This window comes from Hippoglossus hippoglossus, chromosome 7 (genome assembly GCF_009819705.1).
Source record: "Hippoglossus hippoglossus isolate fHipHip1 chromosome 7, fHipHip1.pri, whole genome shotgun sequence".
In the NCBI taxonomy this organism is placed as follows: Eukaryota; Metazoa; Chordata; class Actinopteri; order Pleuronectiformes; family Pleuronectidae; genus Hippoglossus; species Hippoglossus hippoglossus.
In genome coordinates, this window is record NC_047157.1 from 10,070,675 (window position 1) to 10,088,347 (window position 17,673).

At 42.4% G+C, this 17,673-nt stretch overlaps 2 protein-coding genes across 6 annotated transcripts in view; one reads left to right on the forward strand and one right to left on the reverse strand.

Moving 5' to 3' along the window:
- Window positions 1-10,395, forward strand: part of celsr3 (cadherin, EGF LAG seven-pass G-type receptor 3) — a 102,504-nt gene extending 92,109 nt beyond the window's left edge. For 2 of the 4 annotated variants that reach the window (XM_034590563.1, XM_034590564.1), the window contains 8 exons: window positions 564-690; window positions 938-1,057; window positions 2,268-2,359; window positions 2,970-3,061; window positions 3,395-3,568; window positions 4,866-5,060; window positions 6,507-7,551; window positions 8,011-10,395. In XM_034590563.1, coding sequence (XP_034446454.1) covers window positions 564-690; window positions 938-1,057; window positions 2,268-2,359; window positions 2,970-3,061; window positions 3,395-3,568; window positions 4,866-5,060; window positions 6,507-7,551; window positions 8,011-8,038 — 1,873 coding nt within the window. In that variant the 3' untranslated portion in view covers window positions 8,039-10,395. The remainder of the gene's footprint in view (window positions 1-563; window positions 691-937; window positions 1,058-2,267; window positions 2,360-2,969; window positions 3,062-3,394; window positions 3,569-4,865; window positions 5,061-6,506; window positions 7,552-8,010) is intronic. The other 2 variants (XR_004614416.1, XM_034590565.1) reach the window with 2 other exon arrangements.
- Window positions 10,396-13,445: 3,050 nt separating this feature from the next.
- On the reverse strand, window positions 13,446-17,426 carry LOC117764510. 2 transcript variants are annotated; one of them, XM_034590358.1, is made up of 4 exons: window positions 17,160-17,426; window positions 15,383-15,435; window positions 15,043-15,211; window positions 13,446-13,818 (listed from the first exon to the last, which is right to left on the reverse strand). In XM_034590358.1, exons 1-4 carry the CDS (start codon window positions 17,362-17,364, stop codon window positions 13,457-13,459), a joined length of 789 nt encoding a protein of 262 aa, XP_034446249.1. In that variant the 5' UTR covers window positions 17,365-17,426; the 3' UTR covers window positions 13,446-13,456. The 2 variants fall into 2 exon arrangements, with proteins under 2 accessions (XP_034446249.1, XP_034446248.1); XM_034590357.1 differs by having other exon boundaries at window positions 15,383-15,438.
- Window positions 17,427-17,673: the final 247 nt, after the last annotated feature.

The window sequence follows — 17,673 nt, forward strand, 5'->3', positions numbered from 1 at the left end:
AAAAAGTTATGGCCCAAAAATGGCTTAAATCTCTACACCTTCCTTCCTATGGGACAAAGATCTATTAGTATGCTAACAGCTCACATTCAGGTTAGGGGCCTTTTTTCAGCTGCTGAGCCCCACCCACAAGTTGATTGGATTGGTTTCTCAGGTTTGTGACATCACAAACTGTACATTTCTTGAGTGGCATTTATTTACTGCACTGTTAAGGTACAGGTTATGATTCATGGTGTTGACTGCCTGTTTCACTTAAAATGTGTCTTTTACCAAATGAAAGGCACAAGGGGGACATGTTAGCCAAACCTGATTTTCACCGGAGTGGGACTTTAAGCTATTTGGTGTCTGTCTCTCTTTTCCTCACTGCCACATTTCCGTCTCAGCATTCATCCTTTGGTTTTATCTGAGGGCTCTTGTTCCCGTTCGTTCTGACTCTCTGTTGCTTTCTGAAGTCTTCCAGCACAGCTCACAGGAAGTGTGTTACATCATCCTGGTAAATCCAAATTTAACCTTGCTCTCCCCCACTGCCCTCTTTGTTTCCCCTGTCTCTCTATCTCTGGATCCAGTTCGACTATCCGTAATGCCATCCTTCTGCTGTTGGTAGCCACCGCCACCTGGCTGTGTGGTCTCATGGCCGTGAACAACAGCATCCTTGCCTTCTACTACATATTTGATGTCCTCTGCCTAGTGCAGGTATGAGCACAGTGTATGTTTGTAGTCAGGGAAGAACTAATCTATAAGATTTCACAGTTTAGAAAAAAAGTAGTAATTCAAACAATATTTTTTATTACTGCTTTCACCTAATTTGACACGTGTTAATATTGCTCACTTTATACGTGTAATTGTATTATCTTTGGGAAGTGCCGAACTTTTTAGTGTAAGGATCTTGTAGATTAAAACCTTAAAACCATCTCTCTCTCTGTCCTTCTACCGCTCCCAGGGTCTGTCGGTGATGCTGGTGTTCACAGTGTTTAACTCAGAGGTTCAGGAGGCCTGGAGAGTCGCCGTTCTCGGTAAGAAGAGTCCTGGAGAAGATCCACCCAGAGCTCCTCAGAACACAGTGAGTCCCACGCACACGTTGGAGCTCGTCTCTTCTGAACCCAAAAAGCTCTCAACTGGTTTTGTATCTTGACCTGAACTACCTTTTCAGCAAGTTTGTAAAAATACCATACAAAATAATTCAAATGTCATTATTTGCATGAGTTATGATATTATAATGAAATTGTCATATTACACGATACATACTTGAAGGTTAAGAGCCTGATGAAGCTTTAAATCAACTCACTACATGATCCCAAAGGCATTTAGCATCTTTTCTACAGTAGAGTTTTTTTCTGGATGCACATTCTCACTGTCCATTATTAGACAGCACAAAAGTCCTTCTGCCCCCAATTCCTCCTTCCGTCCATCCATCTTCCCCGTCCTCCCTCTCTCCTCTCCTTCTGCCTTCAGGGTTTTCTGCTGACCCAGTTAAAACAGAATACCGACCAGTGGAGCCCTGTCTGCTCCTTAACCACGCTCAGCCACAGCAAAGTGCAGTGCCTGCTCAGAGAGAGAGTGTGTGTGTGTGTGTGTGTGTGACCCTGCCCTGGTTTAATTTCTTTCCTTCTTCTATCTTCTCTATCTGTAGCCTGGATGTGTGTGTGTGTGTGTGTGTGTGCGTGTAAGATGTTCATGTGCATGCAGATGTGTGTGAGCGCGTGTTAGTTTTTACTCTTTTAACACCCTTTCCCTCCAATGCTCTTCCTACCCATTAGAGAACTTTCCCAAGTGGGACAAATGACTGCACCACATCAACACACACACACACTCTCGCAAACCATGACCATCTATTAGCATCATTTTGTATCTGACTATCTGACTCATACTGTATCATTTCTTATTCATAAAGTGGCCTAATACAGCAGAGAAAGCTGAGGTCATGCCTCCTTCTGTTTTTTTCCATCAGCTTTCAGCATTTAAAACTACTGGAAACTACACTGAAATATAATGGGGGCTGTAGTTTATTGCTTATTATTATCACCCAGTAATTTTATATAAATACTAAATACATAGAAAACCCCAGTGTCATAAAGATGTCCTTCATGTAGAAATAAATGATGAAGGTTTGCCCATTATACAATTGGGATTTTTGCTCTTTGTACCGAGCAGTTTGTGATGTTAAATAAAAGACAATTTTATGATCTATATAAAACAGCTCCGAACAATAGACAAAAAGACTCTTAAAATGGTTCTCCCTCCTCTAAATAATCAATGTGTCCCTGTCTCAGAATCCGTATCACAATGCATCTCTGTTGGAGCAGAGCGGACTGCATCGCATCACCCTGGGCACCTCCACCATCTCCTCTGTCAGCTCCGCCAGGTACAGTATACAACTCACAGAAACACAACAATCTTCAAACAGACACATACACAAGAAGCCAGTGGAAAACCTCCACATTGTGGCAGGAAGAGAAGATTCCAAATACACTTCATCATAGTAGTTCAAGAGTGAATGGTTTAATACCAACGGCATCAAAATGGCCAATTAATATTGAGTGAATGATGACTCAAAACTCAAATAGAAATCTGTCAGGTTTCATTGATTCTCTGTGGCTCTGATTTGAGATGAGATTGCTTCAGGGAGGAAATTCTCTTGCAAATAAAAATCATGTCATGTATTTTGTGGGTCAGTGGGGTAAAGATGAAGAAGATTGAATGGAACAATGTGCTTTAGTGTATGTAGAGCAACACTAATATACTCTAAGATGGGCTGATATGGCTCAGTGACTCTGTGTGCGTGTGTGTGTGTTTGTGTGTATATGTGTGTTTTTTGTGGGCGCACGTTATAGATACTGTATCTGTGGCTGCTCTCTTTTTAAAATTGGTATCAGACTGTATTAGTACACATACAACTTACTGTATGAGTGTGTTTGTATGCACATGTAGTTGAGTTCATGAGTTCACTCACCGCTCTCCTCTTTGCCCGTTAGAGAAAATCTTTTAGCTCGTCAGACTCTGGAACAAAACATCGTCCACACCGGAGCGACAGACCTGGATGTAGCCATGTTCCACAGAGACGGAGGTCAGCACTCACACACAGACTCACACACAGACTCACACACAGACTCACACACAGACACACACACACACACACACACACACACACACACACACACACACACACACACACACACACACTCAGACACCCTGAGATAGGACACAAAAACACACTTGTGACAAGCAGCCACAACACATTCTTTATTTCGTCACCTCTGCTTTTTTCTTTTAATCTATTACTATCGCTGACATGAACAATTTATCACCCTTATCTTTTCCTTTTATAATTCTTTGTCTCCGTCTCTCCTTTCACCTGTCTTCTTCTCTCTCTGTCCTTCTTCTCCCTCCCTGCTTCCAGGTGAGGACTCAGACTCAGACTCTGACCTCTCCATGGAGGAGGAGCGCAGTCTCTCCATCCCTTCCTCTGAGAGCGAGGACAACGTCCGACTCCGTGGACGCATCCAGCGGCGATTCAAGCGTTCCAATCACAGTGAGCGCCTGCTCACCGAGCCCACCCACAACGGCACCAAAGGTAGATGAGCAATTTGTTAAATATTCAGATGATTGAAGGTTTCTTTTCCTCAGGCAAAAAGCTACAAATAGCTAGTGAGTAAAAGGCACTTGATGAGAGCAGTTGATAAGAAAACGCATGTACCTGCCAGACAGCAGTATTCTCCTGCTGTAGGAAGAAGTTCAATCTTAAATTTCAGATATGTAGAAGCATGTGTGGGCACAATAACAGTGTACGCATATATTAAAGCGGAAATGTCAGTGCAAGTAGTAATTTATCAATACCTGTAGTTCTTCTATCAAAAATGAAAAGACGTCATTGATAATATATATATAATGCACCTCGAAGTGTGTAATATAAATGTCATGCATACACAGGGTCTGTGAAAGGTTTCACTGTGAGAAAAGACCAGACATGGAAATCTATAAATCCATATAAGTAATCAATTCTCAGCTAATCAAGCCATCTGGATGACATGACCTCTATTCAGAGGGAAATGCAGACTGATGTTGTCAAAATGGGGGAGGACAGGATCCAGATGGTCAGTGCAGGCGAAGTGAAGGGTTAGAACAGAGCAGGCTTCTGACTGAAGGGTCACAGTTTCCTGTTCGTTGTGACAAAGCATGAAACCCTCTCCTCAATTCTGTTGAGCCATCAACTGAGCAAGTGATCATGTCTGCATGTCAAACTAATAGAGGGGCGTTTGGTTTTATTCAAGAGGCCATTAGACTTGTTAATGGCCAAAGTACATGAGAGCACTTTTTACAGATTAATTGATCACGGAAGGAATGAAAGTAACAGCCTTAATATATTTTCCCGTCTATTTACCTCACTGAAAAATCAATGATGAAATGTTGTTTATTCATTTATTGGACTAGACACCTCTCCTCATCAGCTCCTTTTTCTTAATTCACTTTGTACATGCTCAACACGTACAGCACAGCACATACAGTACATGCTATTTCTCTGCTGACACCTGCTACAGTATTTGATACACGCATCTGTTTTGTGTTCATTGAGATGCTCAAATATGTTGCAGAATAGTTAATGTCAAATTAAAAAGATGAATCAGGCAAGAGAACATATTGAGAGATTTTCATATTTGGTGTTTACAGGTTTCAATGATAAATTATGTTCAGCTATGACAGCAGTAATAGTGAGTTTCCCACAATGTCGGCTTTTTAATTTCTTTACCTCGACTTAATGAGCTTTTTATCAGAAGTCATTGGTCAATACAGTTATACCTGGTGTGGGAACAGATTTCATCCTTTTAACTTCCAGTAACCAGAAAGTGGTTTTGTGTGCGTGTGTCTGCCAGATCTGGATGGAAATGACCTTCTGTCCTATTGGCCAGCTTTGGAAGAGTGTGAGACGCACACGCTGCAAAAGTGGGGCTCAGAGCGCCCCCTGGGAGCAGATTACAGCAAGGATGCTGCCAACAACAACCAGCTTGATGCAGCACTGACCAGTGGGGATGAGAACGGCCTCACGCAGCCACACAGGCACCGCAAGGGTTAGAAAAACAGAAAAACATTTTTAAAAATACACAGAGCACACTGAATTTGAAATTGCTTTTAATATTATTATAATCTGTAGTTTATCCTTCTTAAATTAGTCATAGGTTTCTGTTCTTGTAGTTTGCCAAGGCATTGCTTGTCGAATAAATTAAATGGCACATGAATACTGGATATGACACATACTTTGGAAAATTGGATAACAAAGATGCAGCAGAGAAGATATTTTTGTTGTGAAAACCATGTAGCTAATAATAATTAACAGACAATTACCAATAACACATTGAGTTTTAGTTGTCTTTCTTTCTTTTACTTCACGTTGTTAAATATCTACCAGTGCACCAAGTTTTATGATTGTGTTACATACGAGTCTTCAAAGGCAAATGTTTTGGGTTGTGCATCTTCGAATATCAGTGTGTGGTCTCCAGACATCATGCAGTGATGAAATGGGGCATTGTGCCAAGAGGAAGATGGAGATGAGGTCAGCGTCGGAGCTGAATCCAAACACAGCTCAATAGCTGAGACCTTATAGGTTTTAACTGTTTCTGAACGCCCTCCATTTGACCTAGCACCCACTTACTGGGGTGAGCAAATCAGAGCATGTTTGTCTGAAGTCAAAGTCAGAATATAATAAGATGGTCAGCATGTCATGACTCACTCTCGACATACGTGTGCTAACCGTGCAGGAGTGTGTGTATCCCCCACACAGCACTCTATTTCTGGAGTCAGCAGAGTGGCCTGTCTGCATAAAACATAACTTATACAACACAGGCCCTAAAACCGTGGGTGACACTTTTATATATACTGTGCAGTCAGTATGCTCAGAACACATTTAAAACTGGCATGTGCACACGAAGGTGTAATACACATGCAAAGGCACGCGCAGAGGGAGTGAGAAAGAAAGGCAGGAGATCACACGAGTACCCTGAAAGATGAAAAGGCTGACATTCTAGGACACGTAATACTACACAAAAACATACAACATATGTACACACACACACTCGCACACACTCACACAGAAAAAGAAGCTGACAGCAGGAAACCTCACTTACAATAGTGAAGGTATTTTAATCGTGCAATTTCATTTTCAAGTTTCCCTCAGGATTTTCCAGATTACTCAGATGGTATTATGATTCATAAAATATAAACAGTGAATGTAGGGAGATCTAAAACTGTCATTAATTAGTCCAAAACACTTCTGTCTCCTACTCTTATTCACTCCTCTTCATCTGTGACATCTGTCTCTTTTCTTCCCTTTCTTCTCACATCGTTTTTTCCTCGACATACAGCTTTTCCACCCTCATCTTTAACACCTTTAGTACACTTCTGTCCAATCTCCCCGGTTTTAGAATCTCATTACTTTTTTATGAATTCAAAATTCTTGCTAATTTTATTCCACTTGTGCTCTTTACTCTTTTTCTCATGTTCATATTGTCTTCTTCCAGGCATCCTGAAGAATCGTATGGGCTGTCCCCCAGCGCTCCAGGGTCTGTCCACAATGGGCCGAGTCCCCAGTGAGCTCAACTGGTACAGAACCTCTACTCTGGGCCATCGAGGTGTTCCTGCTGCCTCCTATGGTCGCATGTACTCTGCCACAGCTGGTGCCGGAGGAGGGACGGGCTCTCTGTCCCAGCCAGCGTCTCGCTACTCCTCCAGGGAGCACCTGGACTCACTTGCCCGGAGGCAGCTGTCCAGGGATCCACTCGGTAGACAGACGGTTGGGGGGTCGAGGGACCGACTGGACTCCAGGGGCTCCAGAGACAACCTGGATCTCTTACCCAGGAGGAGGGAGCTGGGACTGGGGCAGGGACCAGGATTAGGGGGCTTGGGGCTTGATCACCAGCGAGTCTCATCATCCAGGGAAAATTTGTCAGGATCCAGGGACAGACTGGACAACCACCACGGAGGCAGTGTCCACGCCTCAAGGGAGGACTTGAGTGGAGCTGGAATGGAGGGATACCTCAGCGGATCGAGGTCGCAGCTGAACACGCTAACCCGGCGGCAGGCCTCATCCCGGGAGCACCTGGCAGGGTCGGTGATGAGCAGTAGGTCGAGGGAGGAGCTGGACACCAATGGAGTGGGAGCCTCAGCTCAGCCGTGTCGGGAGTGGCTTCGCACTCTGCCTCCCCGTCAGCCCTCACACCCCGACCAGCCTCCCTCTGCCTCCCCCCCTCCCCCGATCACCGAGGAGCCTCCACATGAGCAGCTCCCTCATGCCAGAGGACGACTGGACTCGGCTCCTCCATGTAGGTATCAAGGTCAGACTGTGCCCCAGGTCGCAAGTTCAAATATCAACCCTCTGAGTCGACCGCAATCGAGTGAACACCTGGATATTCTGTCCTCCATCCTGGCGTCCTTCGGTTCCACTGTCCTCCCTCCGTCCCCTGCTGCCTCTAACCCTGGACCCAATGGCTCTGCCCACGGACACTCCCCCTCTCCTCCCCAGTCTGCCACCTCCCACAGCATATCTGAAGTCTCCCCAGACTCTGAGTAAGTTTTTATTGAAATAAATAAACCTCGATTTACCCTCCATCTGTCCCCCTCTATTTTACATCGGTCTGTAACTGAACTTTGATCCTCTGTAAACACACTTTTAAATTGTAGTTTCCTATGTATTCTCCCTTTCCCTCTATGTTTAGATTCCCTCATTTCCACTATCCAACTATTTACCTCTTCTCTCTTTCTGTTTCTGTCTTTTCATCTTAACTTTCCTCAGCTCCCTTAGTTCCACTCCCTGCTCAGCTTCTTTATCATCAGGTCCCTTGTCGGTTTAGTTCTATTTTCCAGCACCATCTCCCTCCTCTCTCGTTGTCCCTATGCCTTTAGGAGCTCATTTCCATTTTGCTGTGATATTTTCTCTGTCCTCATTGTGTGGAAGTGAATTTATAATCAGTAGAAGAGTCGCTGTATGAACTTAACAATGAGTCATTTTCCTTCTCTTCACCTCAGAGCCAACAGAAGTGAAGGACAGTCTTGATGACAGCCTCCATATCCCTTTATGCATTGCGACTGAGCTCGGCTCACCAGGGACAAGTTCAAAGGTCATGGATGGTCCTGAACCACTGGGGTTCATTGAGACATCGGAGGACGGGAAACAAGCTAAAGACAGAGGAGACAGAGATGGATAGAAGGACGGAGAGGAGAGGAGGATGTTTGTAGGCAGATTGTACAAAGGTTGTCGAGTCATTCTGCCTACAGTGATCTCTGACGTTTCTTTGGACGATGAGTCAACCACCTCTACTACCTAAAACTGTCCAACACAAATTCCTCAGATCTCAAACACAAACTTCAGCCTATTCCAGACAAGATCGGTCTAAAGGGAAAAAAAGAAAAGACTGTAAATAACATTTTTTATACATTTTGTATCTTTTTCATTGGAGATGAAGACAAAATCTCTTGTGATGTTTTCTTTTTTTTAAATGATTGTGTCCATGTGAGGTTGTGATTGAGGTCAGTGCGAGTGCAGTCTTGTTTGTGGCTGAGGGAGAGATTTCCCCCTTGAAGAAAAAAAAAAAGAAACAGAAAACCCCCCCAAAATTTCTCCCCGAAAAACACATTTCCTCAGAAACCTTTCCTCAAACACGTCAACCTTGTGTATAGCATCAGGGGCCCGGCAATAGTATCTGATGAGATTAACGAACCATGTGGTTGAATGGGAAAATATCAAGTAGTGAGAAGTGATTGTAAATAGAGGAAGGGATTATAATAAGAGAATAGATCTGATGGAATCAAATGTGCAGAAGAAGGTAAAACAACACGTGAAGGTTCAGAGTTCAGCTTGTAAAGGTGTCAACGTGTCAGCTCCTTCACAAGATTGTGCTGTTTTGTGATCCACTGTATATGAATGTGACCTCTTCATCTGTCTGTGTGTGTTTGTGCCTGGTGCTGTCTGAAGCAGACCATATCAGTCGACTGATATCACAACAACTTATCTCTGGTGTTCTGGGGACCTGGCGGGTGAAGGTAGATATCTCCCTGCCTCTCTGCATGAGGCTGTATCACGTAACAACCATTTAAGGTATCGTTGCATTTGGATGCATCGCGACTCAGCCTGCCTCAGGAGACGCCGCAGGCCCCGTCAAATCTCCCCAGCAGCATCCGGGAGACTTATTTATAGAAGCTTCTCAAGCAGAGGTTCTGTGCAAATCCAAGCCAAAGGGACGACTGCTTAATATCACTATAAAACATCAACCATCCTAAGTTTTCTGTGATGAAACTGAAACTGTGCAGGGTGTGAACGTTATGGATGTAATTCACAGTTTTGTTTTAATCTTGATTTCCTTTTGGTTTTTTCTTACTAATTGTACCATTGGAACATGTCTAAAGTCAACGTGGAGGAGAGCAGCTCAGAGGGAAGATATTATGAATCGCAGTGTGCTCATGTGTTTGGAGACCTGCACTACATATCCAGCATGGTATCAACCTGTAACAGTATTAGCTCATGTCTCTAGCACATGACTGCCATCCCAGAATGCTTTTGGCTGAACACGGCTGCTGTGAATTTATTTCACAATATCTTTTATATTCAAGACATTTCTCCGAAAATAGGCACAGGCTTTATTTCTGTTGAGTTAGAGCTAATGCTAATTCCGATCTCCTCCAACATGAGATGTCGTCAATGAAGGGATCCCCAGCAGAACACATTAATACAGATTTGCTCTCGTTGTTTTGGGCGGTGCACATAGATGTGGTCTCATGATCTGACACAGCTTCTGCAGCTCGGCAGCAGTTTGGAGAGGAGAGGAGAGGAGAGGAGAGAGGAGAGAGGAAAGGAGAGGAGAGGAGAGGAGAGAGGAGAGGAGAGAGGAAAGGAGAGGAGAGGAGATGTCAGTTATGTCAGTGCTAAAAGCCTCTTAAGTGGTTTTGAGATGCAGGTCTCTCCACCTGCAGCTGCTGCAGCTGTTGGAGCAAGCATGGAGAACACGCCTGAAGGTAACATTACACAGGCATTTAGAAGCAAAAGTCTTGAGAGGGATTGAGGGATTGTGAATAACTTGAAAATATTTTCATGAAAGACGAAAAATGCAGTGGGTGGCAAAAACTCAAGGAAAATGTGGTTTCGGCCCTGTCAGATTGTGTTGCCTGTGTCTAAACGAAAGGGGAGCGTTGTGTCAGTCAAAAAATACTTGTTACAACAATAATGCAACAAGAGAGGAAGTGAATATAAAACATTGGGATAAAATAGAACACAATTAGCAAAAAAAATACATAATATGAAAAGCAGACAAGTTTTGAGGAAGAACAAATTAGGTCAGAAACCATGACTGTGTGCAAAACGTTACCGCAGAGAGGAAGGTGTGGACGTTACTCATCACAGAGGAATAAAACTAACACACAGAGAAATGGATGGAAATGCAAACAGCAGAAACAAACACTCACATCTCACACACTGACGGTCATCCTGTCATTCCCATTCCTCTGGGATGTGACAAATGACTCTTCTTGCGCCTGTGTTATTGCCAAGTGCTCCTGCAGGGGACCACTGCCAACTAGTCCTTTAAAAGAGTGGCACACCTAAAAAAAAAAATCCTACATTCATTCCCTCTTACTCTTTCATTTCCTTTTAGTTTTTTCACGATCCATTTTTTTTTTCTCCAACAGACAATACCTTTAACTTGTACAGACATGAGATTTATTTTATCTATCGATAATTTATTGACATTGTATTGATTATTTATGTTGCCATTTTGTACGAGAGGCGGTTGTTGAAGAAGTATTTGTAATTTATTTTGTTCAGATGTTCCTTTTGTTTACATTTAATGTTTCTCCGGATCTGGAGTTTGAGGACAAGAAAAGAGGAGAATGTGAAGGTAAAATGTGTCTATTTACACACAGATTTACGAACCAGTGGCGATTTAAGATCCTCGCTGAGCTTTTAACCATTGGCCTTAACATCTGCAAAATAAAGGTTTATTAAAGCAACACTATGCAACTTCTTTACTTTACAATAGCAGCTTCAAAATGTTTTTCATGGCTCTCAGAATGGAGCTGCTCCCACTCCACATCGTGCTTTATGTAACTTTGGTGATCAGGTAAAATCTCCTGCGAGAGGTTCAAAGTGACTTCTTTACACCAACATTAGCATGTACACGTGTGTTGGGGCTACACAGGCAGTGCTCGATAAGCTTGGTTTATTTTCTGGATGAAAACCACATAATTGCCCGGACACGTCCCTGCAGAGGGCGCTGTTTGCTCAGTAAAAGTTACACAGTGTTGCTTTAAATTGGTCGACTTCAACAAAGCTCAAGAGCATGAGTCTGGTGCAAATGTATTTTTCACAGCAGAGATTTTTGACATGTGACAGCAGGGAGAGTAACAGGTAACTAATGAAGTTAATTAGTGGGCGGAGCATCTTTAATGGCTGCTGTTAGAAACGCCTGTTGATCCTCTCTAGGCTGAATGTCAACACGTCTGTACTGACAGATTCACTCTGGGTGTAAATGGTGCCGTTTTATCCCAAATCGAACCTTTTTTCTTCCTCTTCACTTTCATAGATCCCAGGCTGAAGCTTCACGAGCACAAATTCCAATTACTCACCTGCTTTCACACGCGTCAGGCAGTGAACACTGCAGCTTCAGGTTAATATAGTTTGGACCAATAGGAGACACACAGGTGGGGGAGACACAGAGACTGAGCTGAGACGAGCTGGTTGTGATGTGCTCTGAAATAAAGAAAGTGACAGAAGAAAGAAACAGAGCGAGAGCACAGCGGGGAGAGGAGGAGGAGGAGGGATGGGAGATTGTCTTTGTTGACTTGTGTGTTCTTTATGGGATGTCGCTATCCTGCCATCCCCTTGCCGATGGCAGGAAACAGCTGTACCCTGTGACCGCAGAAAAATGTTGGACATTAAAAAAAAACGCTTATTCCAAAGACTGTATGTTTGTATTTTTCCTGAGTGAGTGTGTGTTTGTGTTCTGTTTGATATTCATGAGAGCAGATGTTTTGGAGGCTAAAAAGCAGATGAGAGAAAACTTCCTGACTGAGAGACATGTTTTTCTGGAGGGCTCCCCATTGGACTGGTTTTGACTCTAAACGCATCCTGTCACGTTCAGAGGTGCAGAGATGTTCAGCTGTCACTGATGACGAGCAAAGAGTCGGTCCAAGATAGAGGCACCCAGCGCAGACTGAATATCATCAGGCCTGAAACATAAACCTGATAAAAGCAAAAACTGGTCCTCACCCATGGGGCGTGATTAAATGATGAAATTCAAAAGCAATGTTTGATTAAAAAACACACAGATGAAACCCAAAAGAACGGAATAGGAAAGTTGAATGTACTGGACATTTTCCAGCCAATTAGGGCATCAAAAGGTGATAAACTCAGTTTAGCTCAGTATGAGAACTGGAAGTAAGTGGGAATAGCAAACGATTCTGTCCAAAATTCAAAAATACATCTCCTGTCACCTCCAAAGCTCAGAAATAGATATAACTGACTCTAAAACCACTAATTGTCTATGCTAAGCTAGGCTAACCCCCTTAAAGCTCTTGTCTCACACAACGAGAAAACCAGTCAACATTACACACCAGGCCTCTGGTATTATAATGAGATATTCAGCAATCACACAATTTTGTGTTCAAGTACTTCTGGCCACATGATTCTCCACTAATATTCATAGTCTGTAATCGGATTAAACTTTGTACAAAATGCTAATTTATTTACAAAGCAAGAAAACAGTTAGTTTAGTATATAAGTAAACATTCTCATGGCAACATGCACAAGAAGCCCCAATAGAAACATCTGATAAAAGATTATAAATGTCACTTCGTCTCCTCGTCTGTTGTGATCAGATTTAACTTCAGTACATTCTTTAAAAACACCTTCTCCTCAGACTTTAACATCAGTGAATGTTGTGTGATTTTGAACATTGAAGCCACATGATGATAAACGACAGATTGAAAAACAGACCTGATTTTATATCTCAAACCTTTCATTCGATTAATTTCTACAAAATGTGCAAAATTATTCATCAAAAGTATTATCAGCATTTCATACAACTCCCATGTACTTTAATAGCTTTTTCTAAAATTAGTAGCTTTGTCAGTTAATTTCAAATAAAAACTTTTCTTTGAATTTCTCTGATAATAACTTCAGATTATCTGGGGACTGGTTGTTAGTTATTGTGACCATTTGGAAAAAGTCATTTATTGTAGTTTTATAAGTGCTATGTTTATACTTTTGAGTGATGGGGAACCCAAGTTATCGTACTTCTATTTTTAAGTAGCAGTACTTCTAGAGTAGATTCACTCTCATTTTTGTGTAAATTCAGCTAATTTAAAGAAATCTCTCTTTGCATTCAAGTACAAAAACAATGTACAGTATAAAAATAGTTAATTCAATATAGACAAAACAATAAATGAGTGAAACAATCACTGTTAAAAAATCTATTAAATCAGTTCATCCTGTCGGATCAGATCTTTTTTCCTCTTCATCGCTGCTGCTGCAGGAAGATGGCGGCACGTCCTCTCCCATCCTTTTTAACTTGGCTTTGTAGTACGCCTTCTTCATCCTGAAGGCCTTCTCCTTCTGCCGCGCCGCTCTCCTCTTCTCCCTCACCAGCTCCTGCTCCCACGCCAGCACCTTCATCCTGTTCTCCCACTCCAGGATCTTCATCTGCTGCTGCTGCTCCAGAGCCTCCGCTCTCTGATGGTGCTCCAGCCTCGACAGCTCCACGGAGTCGGGCTTCACCGAGCGATGGCCGGCCTCCTCGGCCTCGCTGCCTGACGACAGGAGATGCTGGCTGATGAGCCTGGAGGTGCCTGAGAGGTCAGATTCGAAAAAAGGTCAGTGAGGGGAACTTGATGCTCCTGATGGTCCAGAATATGTTGTTTGAAAAAGTTTTTTTTACTGATGAATGAACTAAAGTTCCTCAGTACAATAGACTAATAATTATAAACCCATTTAGATGACCCTATAAAGCTCATGATTTGTGCAGTGGTTAGCACAGTCACCTCACTACATCAAGGTTCCTGGTTCCGCCAGGGTTTTGATGTTTTTTTTTATTTAAGAGCGTAGTCTTCCAGTTTGAGAGCAGGACCGATCTTTTAATGCTATCACTCAAAACCGTGTGCTTGCAATCAAATAGCTCCTGCCTGTGCTTGGATTTCCTGTGCTCCAGCTTCAGCTCTTCTCCTCGCACGTGAAACATCAGCTCTCAGATAACGATCGGGAAATGAACCCATAGGTTTTGTTTGTTCTCCCTGGGTGCAGACTGGGGTTAGATAAATTGCTGAAATTAAAATGTGGCTGTGAATGGCGATACACAGCGATATACTGGCGACTTGTCCGGGGTGTACCCGCCTCTCGCCTAATGTCAGCTGGGATTGGCTCCAGCTCTCCCATTATTCTCAAAACGATAAGCAGTAAAGAAAATGAATGGATGGAGTTAAAACACACTGGCAGGGAGTTCTACAAACTGGTGTGAAGATGACTTCCCCAAGTCACAAAATCAATATGATTTAAATTGATATTCCAATAAGAATTAGATGAAAAACTCTCATATAATGTGTTTTAGCAGAATGTTAAGTCTGCAGCTTTATTTCTTCTTCAAGACTCTGAACACTACTGGAGGGATGGAGCATCTCTCTTCCACTAGATGTTCCCGCGTCATTTAGTTTGAAGATGGTGGAAAAGTGTGATGTCTAACATGTTGTTCCAATATTTACCACAGGTGTTGAACTGAAGATAAAAACATGACTGACATCACTGACTCATTGATTCACATAATTTTCAAACTCAAACTCATTCAGAGACCCTCAGGGGCTGCATGGATGTTTTACCACTCCCTCACATTTCAGCTTTTTCCTCTGATTGACCCGCCAATAAAAATACTGTGGAGCTGAGCTCTTTACAGTTTCTTGATCTGTCTTAATCAGGTTAATGCTGGAATATCACATGTTCATTCATAGGTCTGGACCCACATCCGATGAGTGTTTCTGGGCAGTAAATAGTGGAGCAGCTGGCACAGCTTCATGTGTGGGTACCTGGTGCTGTGAAGTAGGCGGAGGGGAATGTCACCTCCTGCAGCTCTGCATTGTGGGAGGTGGAGTTGTTAGTGGGGCCGTGGTGCAGGTGTGACCAGTCGCTGCCTGTCACCCTGTCCAACGTGTCCCGCTGGGGGCAGATGGCCACGTGCTCCTTGGTGTCCTCCGTCTGAGAGGAGGGGAACGAGCTGATTTAAGTGGTCGTGTCATGCTGGTGTCATGTTTGTCATTTCTAGCATTAATGTTGTGTTGTGTCTCTGAGCTCCTCAGGGTTCGTTTAAATTCTGCAAATGTGTCTAAAATAAATGTTACACAAAACCATCACTTTTAAAATATTTACCCGACTGACGCTGCCGTTCACCTGCCCCGCGGCGTTTATCATCATCACATTTCCTGCTAATAAGGAGACAGGGAGAGGCTGCAGATGAATACATTTCAGGAAAATGAACAGAGAGCGCCTCCTTCTGGTGGAGCCTGGTACAACATCACCTTCACACAAACACACGTTTCCAAAGCATCTTACAGCATCATGGCAGCACTTTACTATCAGTGTTTCCAACACACTCAGCATCAGTACAACTGCTCAGACTTTATAAGTCATGAAGAATGACTGCAAATTAGATATGTGCATGTGAAGCAGACGTGGGTATATTGTTGGAGAATAAATATTCATTTTAACAATGAAAAAGTACAAAATGTCAGATTTAATTACAAATTTACAGTCAGTGATGTAATTTGAGTTGATCCGAGTACTAAGAACTCCTACACATGATCACTGTGATCATTAATTCATGCATTATTTCATCACTTCCCAAAATCTAACTGTGTAGCAAACTGAACATGCATTTTGCTACAGAGAGAGTGCAGCAGAGCAATAAAAAGAAAAGGCATTAAGTTGCCATGGCAGCAAGTATACTCCCTGCTGAAGTGCCCTTGAGCAGAATTACAACACATCCCTGAAGAAAAAGGTTTTGTATCTGATTCTGATAAAGTAATCAAGAGAAAAAGGAAACTCTAAAGTTGCACTATGGATTTACTATATGAATGAACTGTTCACAGAGACCGATATGTGGATTTCACAGAAACAAACCTATCTCAGATTTTCTTGATAACACTGTTGTGTTTTGCTGCCTGTTTTTGAATGAACTTGTCCTTTAAACAATGACACATTTCAAACCATTTTGAATTTCTCCTCACCGTGTTCTCCTGTTACAACGTATTGCACAATCCCTCCCCTGGTGCTTATAGTATGTTTTATGTTATGTTTTTATATTTTTTATATTTATACTTTCACAAATACATCAAAGCAAACTTTATGTATAAACCTGCTTAGCATAAAACTTCTGATCACAAGCAGTGACACAGAGAAGGTCTTTGTAATCTCCTGAATGAATATAATAACCAGGTCTTAAATATATTATATTTAAGATGAATATAGATAAGATAAATATAAATATTTTGATTTACCAGAAATATATGGTGAAACATATTCAATAATAGGTTGTAACAATAATAGTTGCCAAATATCGTGAAAAACATTTCTGTATTTACACCTAAATACAATAACCTTCATATTTATTTGAGGGTGCATATGTTTGTGGTTGAATGTTACAGTTTGTGAAGTTAATAATATTTTAAAAAATTGGGTATTTGACAGGTTTAAACTTAATCTGGGGTCAACTCATGGATAAATATATTATTCTAATAGATTACTGGGTAGAGCATGTGTGCATCTTAAGTTTCATATAGATAAATTTAGCAAATAACCCTAAACACACAATAATTACATCATCGTGACTGTTATTACTGCATCAGAGTTGTTTGGACTGTAGTTTCTGACAAAAGTGGTGTTTTTAAATGTATAATAACACAGAAGCAAGGCTTATTACTATGAATTTATAATAGGGATTATTATGAATAACAAACTGTTACATTAGAACATGTGTATGTTGTGGTCGTGCAGAAATCGAACACATTTACATAACATACACACAAACGAGCTGAGGAAACACCGATCATCCTCTGATCTCTACCACATGCACTCAGAGGTGCACGTGTCTCGTGCTGTTAAACTGTATTAGTAGTTCTGATGAGGGAAGCGAACGCAGCGGTTTTACCTTCCGCGAGTTTGCGCACCGCAGCTTTGTGACCAGCTCCTCCTGCGTGGCTGGTGAGCGCAGCCTCGCCCATGGTCTGCAGCTTGATGGATTTGCAGCAGGCTCTGCACCGGGCGAAGTGGATGTCCTGCGCGTCTTTCACCAGCCAGTCCTGGTAGATGCGCTTGGCGAGCCACGAGTCCTGGAACTTGCATTTCCCAGGCATCGTTTAAGCCGTGAAGCGAGCAGCACCGCTACCTGACTGACTGCTGACGACCAGCCAGCCCGCTGCGACGTGTTCAGGTCGCCTCGGAACATCCACACTACTCCCCATGATCTTAATACACACACCTACCAAAGTTTGTTTTATAAAATAAAGGCATTCATTCATCCACTTTTATTTATTTATTTCGAACATAAAAGTTAAGGACATGGAAAAGTACGCAGCGAATAATTAGCAGATGATTCATACATACTTTTACTGAACAAACTCTGTTTACAAACTCAAGTGTGGAAACAGTAGCTTGTATACAAC